The sequence below is a fragment of the Anabas testudineus genome, chromosome 13, assembly GCF_900324465.2.
Source record: "Anabas testudineus chromosome 13, fAnaTes1.2, whole genome shotgun sequence".
NCBI lineage: Eukaryota > Metazoa > Chordata > Actinopteri > Anabantiformes > Anabantidae > Anabas > Anabas testudineus.
This window is the reverse complement of record NC_046622.1, coordinates 14,186,184-14,197,777: the sequence shown is the minus strand read 5'-3', so window position 1 is coordinate 14,197,777 and position 11,594 is coordinate 14,186,184. Positions and strand designations below refer to the sequence as shown.

The 11,594-nt window shown below is 43.2% G+C and overlaps 1 protein-coding gene across 2 annotated transcripts; it reads left to right on the top strand.

Moving 5' to 3' along the window:
• The first annotated feature begins 471 nt into the window (after positions 1-471).
• LOC113147791 (protein yippee-like 2) lies at positions 472-8,727 on the top strand. 2 transcript variants are annotated; one of them, XM_026339022.1, is made up of 5 exons: positions 472-657; positions 5,259-5,490; positions 6,059-6,102; positions 6,499-6,667; positions 8,581-8,727. In XM_026339022.1, the coding sequence occupies exons 2-5, from the start codon at positions 5,374-5,376 to the stop codon at positions 8,668-8,670; spliced, it is 420 nt and encodes a 139-aa protein (XP_026194807.1). In that variant the 5' UTR covers positions 472-657; positions 5,259-5,373; the 3' UTR covers positions 8,671-8,727. The 2 variants fall into 2 exon arrangements, with proteins under 2 accessions (XP_026194807.1, XP_026194815.1); XM_026339030.1 differs by having other exon boundaries at positions 480-657; positions 6,499-6,607.
• The last annotated feature ends 2,867 nt before the right edge of the window (positions 8,728-11,594 follow it).

Sequence of the window (11,594 nt, the reverse complement as noted above, 5' to 3'; positions counted from 1 at the left end):
TCATACATTCATTAAGTCAACGGCCAGTGTTTGGTCAAAGATGCGGGTCAAGATGGTTCACGTCGTCCTGAGCGGCACAACTTTATGAATGCAGTAAATTAACAAAGTTAAATGATCCAACCACCTTATAAAGAAGCAGTGATGTCATGGTTAGCAACCATCGGGGAATTATCCACGTCATAGGACATGTAAGACATTTAATACTCAAACTGGTCCGTCAACTGTAATTGTACTGAGCAAAACGACGTTTTGACTAGATTATCTACGCACATGCTTGTTTATTGTAATACTACAAGTAACTTTTGTTCATAATCACATGAACAAATGTCTAAAATATACACATTAACGGGACCCTGCAGAGACAAGAATGTGCCCCTTTTATTAAAATAAGCTTTTGTTTTGGCGAACACGGAAGTAGTAACGGGTGAACGCTCTCGCTCCGGCTGGCTGTTTCTCCACTCTCTCCCTGCCTCCTCTAAACTCTGCTGGGCATCGTTGCGCGTCAAAACATTGCGTCTCTGCAGGACGGAGAGGAGCTCATTTGCTTGGGAAGGATTGCAAAAAAGGGGTTTTAGGGTTGGTACTGCCACGAGGAAAACGAGGAGGTGGGACGTTTACTGGGCTACCTGGAGAGTCGTTTTTTTCTTCCTTTCAAAGGTAAAATTATTCCCTCTGCGTTATTTTTCCACAGTGCTGCATTTGGTGTTACGCATTGTTTTTATGTGGCTCTGTGAAGCCTATGCACAGTTTATCTAGTACTTTCTAATCGAGCCAACTTTTAGCATAGACTGCACATCGGCCTATGTGCGTTAATAGTACCATAATAACACACATTTGTGGTTTTGCATCCTGACAACATACATTAGATCATTGTCACTGAACTGTTTTTCACGTCTGCAGCTCTCATTTGAATGGGATGTTAAATGCTGCTCTTCAGTTTGCCTACAGTGGCTAGTGGTCGTTATTGGGATGCCTGCTGTTTTTGGTGGCAGTCCTGCACGTATGCGACACAGTCCCTGTTCCCGTGAACGCGCCTGGCGCACGTCAGCGAGGATCAATGCGGGTTATCATGTAATGCGCTCATGTGTACATAAAGTCTGACGGCAATCGCCCGATTCTCATTGATCTATCAAAGTCAATGCAGATGTTAAAGCTTTTCACAGCGGGTGGTGGTGCTGTGTGTGTGTCTGCGTTTGTGTGTGTGTGTGTGTGTGTGTGTGTTTTCAGCATTGCTGAGCTGAGGCATCCCCACCATCTGTGCACTGTGTGGAGGCTGAAGTTCTGCCCCAGATAAAGTGCGCCACTGCCTGAAACCTAATTTACTCCAAATAACAACGCATACACACATACTGTAAGCCTTGTTTTAGTTAGTTAGTTATTTTTTTGTTTATTGATGTGTTACACCAAGGTGATGTGACGTTGCCACCCCATCAACATGTGCATGTGTTAGACCTGCAAGTAGAAATGGTAAATAGGGGTAAATAAAGCCAACCCAAGTGCATAAAGACAAGAACAAACACCCTCATGAACTCACATCCCTGCATCTATTGTCATCACAGAGCATGCAAGCACACACACTGGAGGTATTGACCATCATGTGAGGGGCTGATATCCGTTCACGGAGGTCATAGAGTTGCAGGCCTTGACATATGATACTTTGCATACGGGACTTGCATACATAAACAGAAGTTGTGTACCCTCTGTTGTGCCTGCACTTTGTGTCTTCATACATAGAGAAATAATTTACACTCATGAAAGAGGAATGTGTGCGTTAAAATCACAACGAAGAAACTAAATAAAATCATTTTTCCATAAGTCTTTTTTATGACGAGCACCCGAGAACGAGCATCACTCTCATCGTACAGGATCAGCAGAAGAATATTAGAAGCAAGTAGAGATAATAAAACATAGCAACAGTAACACACACCTGGGATGCTGGAGGATCATCTCATCAGTGAAATTTGATGGCGGTGGGGGGTGGCAGAGAGTATTTTTTCCCACTATAATGAGTGATGTCATTCTCCTCCGTTTGTTACACTGACCGGAGAAGAGGATGAAAGTACATGAAGTACAGAAATTGAGTCAGTGCACCTTGTGGGTAGTGTAGGACACACAGCTCATTCAGCCACTGAAGGGACGCACTCTGCTTCTTCCCTTTTCCTTTCTCTCTTCATTTAACTACCCCCCCTGCCCCTGACAGACTATCATATTTTCTTTTCTCTTCCTCTGTTTTTCTCCTGTCCGTCCATTGTCAGAAACAGCGTCAGCAGCGGCAGCATCAGTGAGTTACATAACAAAGGTTTTTTTGTTCGGACACAAGGGCCCTTTTGGCGTGTTGCCTTTTGTAATGACACCCAGAAATGACCAGAATGGAGAGCTTGGTGACCTCAAACAACCCCGCAGCAGGACTGATGAATAGACAGAGTGACAGCAGAGAACTAAACATACAAAACATGCTGAGAGTCATAGAGACTGATGATGAGCAGACACAGGCAGGCACACTGAAAGATAAACTGATAAAAGATGTGCAAACACCAAAGACACACACTGGGGATATGTAGACAGTCTTCGCCCTGACGTGTCAGGTTTGATCAAATTTTCTGCTGTTGGAGTCTGTCTGGATCTTTGGGATAAGGTCTGTAGTCATCTGATCATTTATGCAATTTGTTATTCTGTCAGAGGTTTTGTTAGTGCAAAGATTGACTCTTGGCGTCAGCATTTACAACGAGTCAGCATCCTTGTTCCCACAGACAATACTGTCTTGCAAAATGATGTTCAAGAATCTCCACCCACAAAGATGAGTGTTGCCTTGTTCTTGGAAGCTGATGGAAATTGTTAGAAAATGTCAAATGGCGCTGCCTTAAACGCATTTACAGACTGACGCATGTACCTCTCCTAAATGTCTTGTTCCTAATGCTTAATCATTGACCAATGACTATTACTTAGATATATCCGTTTTCATCTAAAGCCACTGACAGTCACTGGGGCGCTGTTAGGGCTGTAAACAAGTCATTCTCCGCTCACTGACCACAGATGATACACATCAAATGGATTATGTATGTCTGATGAGAAGATACGCAACACGTGCAGAGCTATAATCCAGCACTGCTGTTGAATGTTGGTACATTAAAAACACATTAGTGCGTCATGAGATGCACAACGTTAACATGCGGACAGCAAAATAGTTTGCGTGCACATCTAGTGTGTGACATCTGGGCAGGTGCGTGTCCTTACAGTACATTGCATTTAGCTGGCACCTTTAGCCTGAGTGATTTGTGGCAAATGCAGCAGTAGAGGCTTAAAAGAAGTAGCTTACATTTAATGTAATTAAATTTGAAGCTTAAGTTTGAAGCTTACATTGCTAGATTACCTACAGTATCTAAGAATAATCACCAAGATTTAATCAGGCTGCAAATGTAATGTTATCTATATGGCTCACAGTCAACATTGTTTTCACATCAACTGATGAATTGCTGAATTTATAAACGAAAAATGTCATCCACGTTTTCCTAAAGCTCAAGGTTGATTCCTATTTGTCTAGGTTACATAAAATATATTTAAAATATATTTAGTTTCAGTTGTTTAATTAGGAGGAACGCAGCAAATCACAGTTGAGAAAGGTAGTTATTTAAAATGGCTTAAACAGTTCAAATTAAAATATTTTTATTTGGTACTGTCAGTCAGGAATCTGACCATTCCTAAATGACAGTAAGCGATAAGTTGAACAAATGTCAGAGGACTGGATGCTACATAAACTTCTTCTGGTCCTCGGTCCTGAGGACCATGAGGATAAATTATGCTTTGGGTTAAATATCACAGTGTGTGTGTGTGTGTGTGTGTGTGTGTGTGTGTGTGTGTGTGTGTGTGTGTGTGTGTGTGTGTGTGTGTGTGTCAGGGGTCAGCTCTGACAACTGTACTGAGTGTGTCTTTGTGCCCCAGTCCTACGCCACTGGCATTGAGTCAGAGGAGAGAAAACAAGGGCACGTCTCACTGCCTTATTTATTTATATCCTCTTGTCCTTCCTATTAGCACTGGAGCCTTGATGTGACACTAAAAACAATCATATTGCAGAGCAGTAATGTAAAGAGGCCCCTCTCTCTCTCTGTCTCTCTCTCTCCCTCTTCTCCTGCCTCTCCGTGTTGCTTGCTCCGACTCCCATTCAGTATTTTATTAGTTTTTCCAGATGGTTCAGTGGAGACAAACAAGAGCAAGGAGCCAGAATGGAACAACATATTGTGACAGTTAGTGTATAACACTGCTCATAAAAACTAAGTAAAGTTAAACAGTAGTAACTTTAGTAACTTGGTAATCTACTGAATATTCATGTGATTTAGTTAGAAGGTTTTCTGTGAAGTAGTTTTATTGAGACTCTTTAACTTTGGGATACGAGTTTGTGTTTGCAACAGTGCAGCTTCAGCGCAAATTATTGTGTGTTTAGCAATAAAGCCAGAAAGATTGTAACTGCACCATGAGGCAGAGAGCACAGTCCTCAACCCATTTAGTTTATCCTGCACAGTTAGTTAAAACATGCTCCTGTCCTCGTGGCCCTGAGCCTCTGGGACGGGTTCCCAGGCCAGCCTGCTAATCTTCTCAGTCACTAGGCCATCCCTGCAGAAGTATTTTAAGGGCTCAGTCTATTTGGATATCATGGAGAGAGCATAGCACGATCCTCACAGTTGTGCTAGGCTAAGCAGCTTATCCCTCCAGCCTCATAGACTTAAACACAGAATGTGAGCCAGCACTGCTGCCTAAAAAGGTCCGTTTCAACGGTAGTCACAATGGGTTGATCACACGTAGAGAACTGACAGTAATCTGTCAGTGTAACTAATGACAGACTACTACTTTATCCTACAACAAATTTAGTTTCGTTTTTTTTCTATGATTTCTCAGACTGATAATAACTTCTGATCACTTAGTAGCTCTGTTTGTGGTTCCTTATGTGGTGGAGACCACATTTGAATGAATCTCCTACACTAAACAACCTCAGTGTTTTTAGCCTGCAAATATGAAATTTAGTGATTCAGTCTGGCACACAGGCTCATTAATCATGCATGATGTCTCATCTCCCAGTGTTTTTTTTAGGTTTTAGGAGTTTCACAGATGCAAGCAGGTTGGAAAATTCTCTAAACCCACAAGGCAGACTGTAATCCCATCAGCAATTATGCACCTGTTGCTCGGTTTCCAAGATCAATTCAAGGAAGCAGCTGCCACTCAACCGTGTGACCATTAGCTGCTGTTTTTACCCTGTCTGTGCTCAGGTGTTCGCCTCCCGACCCACCGCCCACCACGGCCCTCACCTGTGTGTTGCGGTGCTTCCCTTGTGAGCCGACCTGGGCTGGCAGTCCCTTTTTGCACCGCCCGCCAACACCGCCCATGGTCAGAATGACACGCTCCAAGACCTTTCAGGCGTACCTGCCGAGCTGCCATCGAACCTACAGTTGCATCCACTGCCGAGCTCACCTGGCCAACCACGACGAGCTCATCTCCAAGGTAACCGGCAACAGCAGTTACAGGTGACAGGATATCATTTATGAGGATGAACAGCAATTAAAATGTGATGCCTTCAAGATTAAAAACAAAGGATAAGGAATAATAAAGAATAAACATCAGGCTGAATACACTGTTGTCCATTGATGGATTATGTTATAAGCTGGTTAGTGAATTGGATTATGAATGCAGTATCACTTTTTCCACATGCGATTATGGAAACACACACACCTGCACACAAAGTGGTTCTGCCAGTCATAAAACAGCTGCTCTAAATAAACCAGGTTACTATATCTCAACAATGGCAGCTTTCGTGTTGTGGCGACTGAAGGCATTGCTAGGTGTAAAGCTACTTCTATGTAAGTCAACGGGGATGTTACTGGGTGCATTCTGGCTATTTATGGGATAGCATGCACCAATTTAAAGTAGATATTAAAATACTGTGGGTATTTTTATAAGGACTCCAAATAAGGGTTGCTATGTGATTGATGCATTATAGAGTAATTACACTGTATAAACAGGTAGATTCTTGTTGCAGCCTTTTCATCTTGGTGTCATCTTGTCTCTGCAGTCGTTCCAGGGCAGCCAGGGCAGAGCCTACCTGTTCAACTCAGTGTGAGTATCTGTCTAAATACGCCAAACTTCTCTTGCTGCATTTCAAGTCAAGTGATGCAACATGCGCAGGTGTTGCATGTTCCTCCACATAGTTTTAAATAGTTTTGTTTTAGACCCTGCGTAGACAGAAGCCGCTTATGCCTTGGAGCGTTGTCATTGTCAGCTGAATTGAGTGTGAAAATTAGGCTGTTTGAATCTATGCTCCTGGTGCCTGTGGCCTGGTGCCCCATCAGTATGCGCTGTGTGAGTGGGGGAGGCAGTGACTCACTCCGAGTACATCATTTAGTACATGCAACTGAGCAACTTGAGCCACTTTCACACCACTATTTTTTAACTTTTCTCACTCTCTGTCTCCGCTTGTGTCTGCCTCCCACACGCTGAATTTCCTTTCCTCAGGGTGAACGTTGGGTGTGGCCCTGCAGAGGAGAGAGTTCTGCTCACAGGCCTGCATGCTGTAGCAGATATCTACTGTGAGAACTGCAAGACGACCCTGGGCTGGAAATATGTGAGTGTCCTTGATGCTCAAACCCATGATTTGATGCACAACTCACAAACTGCATCCAAGGTTAGAGCATGATAAACTTGGAGGCTGCTATTATAGCACACTCTAATTTTATTTACACCCTGATTATGCTTGGACCCCCTCTTCTCTCAGGGTCAGTGCAGTGGTAAAACTGTGGGCTGAAATAATTAATAGACTTCTCCGAAAGAGTTGGACCCAAAAAGCAGAAATCTAAATCTTAACTTACTTTATTTTTAACTTGTAATATGGATATTTGAACTTACGTATGTTACGTGATAGACAGTAGCCTCACTGTGGAGCTTTGGGTAATATTGAAGCAACATATTCAGTCACTGTCTCTTAAAATCTGTGATGCAGTAAAATATCTGTACAGTATGTATTTAGTACAGATAGCATTTTAGGTCCCATGTCAGGGTGAACCAAACATGATAGGCACATGTGTCAGCAGAGCTGAGCATGTTCAGCTGTCACTGGTGAAACCCGTCAGTGTGGAGGTGAGAGTTTACACCACACGTGACCGTCAAAGGGTTAACTCACACACACATGCATGCACACAGTATCCTTTATTGTTTGTCTTCTGAGAAGGCTCCATTGACCAGCACTCTTTGCCTAACCTCTAACCGTAATGTTCACGGCTTCGTGTCAGTCCCTGTACCTGATTGTTTAACCTTCAGCCTAAAAATAACTGTTTTCCTTATGATGCCTGGTAAACACCTGGTAGAGCAGCTTTAAAAGAAGCTTCTTTTCTGAGTAGTTTCTATTCCTGTCAGGACCCCACAAGGCAGAGAAAACAGAGGTCACATGCATGCACAAGCTCAAAGACACTAGATAGGACTTAATGGAGGGCTGCCAATAATATCAGCTGTAGCAGTGTTGATTTTCTGCAGTCGTCAAAGTTTTATCGAGAGGCTTGACCTACTGAAATCTGATAACGTGCCTCTGCAGCTCTGGACCAAAACAGCCGGAGACAAAACAAGGTACAACTGAACCCTGAAAGCTGGAAAGAGAAGTAACACTATTCAATCCAATCAATGTTGAAAAACTAAACTAAAATAAAGCTGTTGACAAAGACGGGGCCTGTTCAGTTAACAGATGGCTTCTTTTTAAGGCCGTATATGAACGCAGTGTTGCTTTTATATAAATACATTAACCTGACCTGAGCTGGTGGATAATGTTAGCATGCTCCCTGCTTACATTAATAGTACTTAGCTGTTGATGTTAATGCTTTAGTACAGCATGATAATCAGATGATAAATCAGTATAGTTTATTAGAGAAACAGTCTACACGTTTTTCCTGTGTAGTTGTCATCTGGCATCATGAGTTTTAATTTTACTACTTAATTATCAGCTACTTCATGTTTACAGTATCTCAGAGGCTGTTGGCTATTAATAATTTCCATTTTGTAGTCAGCATATGGACATAAATTGTGAACATTTACAATTATGGTGCTTCTTGATGTGTTTTACTTATCGGAGCTGCAGTTAATAAGCTTCAGTGTAGCTCAGACTTTGGCTCCGGTGTTTCTTATAAATCCCATTCATATTTTCCACAGGAATTTTGGATTACACACCTAACAGTAGAAATGCATGTTACAGCCTGCAAAATTAAAGCAAACTCTACCTCAGTGTTGGCTGTTGCATGGCTCAAACCTGTGGCCCTTTGAGTCTGGCAGTCAGTTAGAGAATAAGCAGCGGTTAGAGACACATTCCTGCCAATATAAGGTATGATCCGGTCTGCTTCGGCAGCCTCCTCTGTAGTTTACTGACTGATGGTTATATAACTGCTTCATACAGACACAGGCCAGGATTGAGTCAAGGATTTTCATTCAGCTGAAAAGACTGAACAGTTTTCCTTCGCTATCTTACTCTCTGTTAAATATGTAAACATGTCATTCTCTGTCCATCTGTCCTGTGCATTAAATCCTGTCTCCCCTGTCCTCTGCCACACCCTCCAGGAGCACGCGTTTGAGAGCAGTCAGAAGTATAAAGAGGGCAAGTTCATCATTGAGCTGGCCCACATGATCAAGGACAACGGCTGGGACTGAGCGGCGAGCAGCCGGGACATGACTGCAGCGGTGAAGGGGAGGGGGGGACTGGGTGGATGACAGGGAGGAGGTGGGTGGGAGGGGGGTAATGTGTGGTAGGTGAGTGTGTGACTTTGGTTTGGCTGATTTACCATTAACCTCTGTAACTCTCTGCCCATCCCTCCCTTGATGAAACAGACACACACACACACACACACACATCAAGGCCCCAGACATCCCAGCTTGACAGAGAGTCAGACTCGGCAGGCTTGTACACAGCTAGCAGGACTAGGTGACGGGCCAGTAGCAGTTTAGAAAATACGACGTCATTTAAAAAAAAAAAACCCAAACAAAAGAGGTAAGACATCTTCAATGTGTGACGTTTTCTACCTCGTCAAATAATAACGTTAAAACCAGTTGCTCGGTCAGTCAGTGGAGATTTAGCCAGAAGGAGCCAGTTGGTCTGGTCTGAGTTAAAGAGCTGAAGGGCGTTCGCTTTGCTCCCACTGTGAATGAGATGACCTGAGATGATTATAGCAAATCAAGCTGATCGGGGTCATGCCAGCTGGGCCGGTGATGAGGCCTGGCGCTGAGACTTGGCACGGAGGCCCAAGCACATGGGCGTTGGGTTGTGGTGGTGGGTGGGTGCAGAGATTGCTGCCCACCAGGCCGCTCACGCAACACGGCGGGGAGGAGAGGATCCTGATCCATTTATGCAGTGGCTTTGATGGCTTCTGGCTGGGATCCACTCCACGACTTGCCAGATGCAGCTCAGGACGGGCAGGATGGGCTTACAGTGAAACAGATACAGACAGGCAGCCACCGGCTTGTCCTGAAACCTCGCTGCAAAACAGCTCCCCAGAGTTTTATTCATCCTTCGACATCCAGAGTCCTGTAAAGTGATCTGCTGATCCTCCCTGTGTATGTCTGGTGTCAGCGAATGCATCGCTGCATCCGCCTTAACTTGACCAGATAGAATTACACAACATAAGCGTGACTCAGGTGAGCAACTTCAGCTGGGATTCCCAAAGGTGTGTGAGCATCCTTCTGTTGTTGGACAAGCGAAGGTGACGAGGCACTGCGGATGGGGCGGGAGGGGGTGAGCTACTCAGAGGCAGACACACACATCACAGCCCCATCCACATAGTTTCATATGAAACATCAAATGGCCAGTGCATGACTGGTTTCATGGGCCAAGAGAAAATCCACATAGTAAATAAATGTAAGTGAGTTTTATTAAAGTTCGAGGTATAGACATGAGCACAGAGGTGTGTACTGTTGATCCAAATGTGTAAACGCGTATCTCTTTCAGTCTGGGATGACTGCTGTTGTTACACTGATCCGATTGGCTCTCAGAAAACATCTTCACCAAACCTTCTGGGCAACAAGAGGAAGCAATGTCATGGGTAATGTAATTCTTTAATGCACAAACACTTTATGATTTAAATTTCTTTCTCTCATTTTGGCCATTTTAGCATAAGAAATATTCCTCATCACGGGCTTTCGGGCTATGACACCTAGTTAATATTTGAGATAACATTAACCCCGACCTTAATGCTAACTTAAGTTTGCCAAGGACAGGATCTTCTTGATGTGCTGGATGTGTTATTCTCTGATGGAAATGATTATTTCCAAGTGAGAGAATACTACATTATAGCTGCCTCCACCCTGTGAAACTGCAATGTTAATGCATGCATGACCTTTAACTAATGTTTTGTGACCAGTTTCGTGCTCGGTCCTCATCATGTTTCGTGTGTATTAGAGTTGCAATGAAACTTTGTGCTGTAATACAACGTTAATCAGTTTCATCTCAGTCCAGCTGTGAGATCCTTCTGCAGTGGCGCAAAACATTACGGATGAAATCAGGTCCTTGGTTCACAAAGTAAAATGAGTTCCCCTGTTTGTGATACACAGTTTCCCGTTGTTGCAATCATTGCCCTAGAAGTTGCCCTATTTACAGTATGGTGATCCCAGTTGAAAACTCAGTTACGTCCAAACCTCAGCAGATAACTCTCTTCGGTAACACTCAGCAGCTCGTTGCTCAGTCGGAGGCTGCAACATTAAACCCAGCATGACCAAAGAACCCACCCATTACACAAAAGATCTCATTTTGCTTGGGCAAAGTGTTGCAAAATAAGGGGGTGTGTGTATAGCTGAAAGCCAAGGTTGTGGATAGCCTTTCTCTGTGCTATATATAATGCATTATGATTTTGTAAACAAAAGATCTTAATATATGAATATATTCTATTTACTGTATTCACCATGAGGATTACCATACATGTCGACCTCTGTGTTACATACTGTAAATAGTGTTAATGTATTGTGTTTTATCTATGATCCATACAATGATGAATGAATATGATTTAGGTCATGTCATGCTTTCTCTCTGGTACCCCACATTGGCTGTACGATACTACTTTTTTACTGAAAATGTTTCAATTTTAGAGTCTTTTGTAAAGGAGGATGCTGATGTTGACTATATATCATTGGATCTTCATCTAATAAAATGCACCTTGATATCTGTATGGAATATAGTGTTTGTTCTTGTTCACCTATTAAATAATGTGTGCTTTCCAGTGCTCTCCACTGACCTAGCATCACACTTTCCATTAAATGGGATGAACACGCATAGTCAAACTCAAAACAAAGCAAATGTTGCGATGTGCTGACTGAAAGTCATCTTGACTAAATTAACTCTTCGCTTTCCTTTTTGCGGTTGATAGGTGTAAATATGTCTTATGCACACTAGTAACAACCTTACCTCCATTGGTAATTCACACTGTTGACAAGGTGGACGTTTCAGGCGCCACAGAGCCTGCTATGACTAAACCGATTTCCATCTGACAGTGACTTTTTATTGTCCCCATGGTAACAAGTGCATCATCTGTTACTATATGGGGGACTGTGATGGGAAAAACAAGAGCAGCAGCACTCGCTTGGTATCG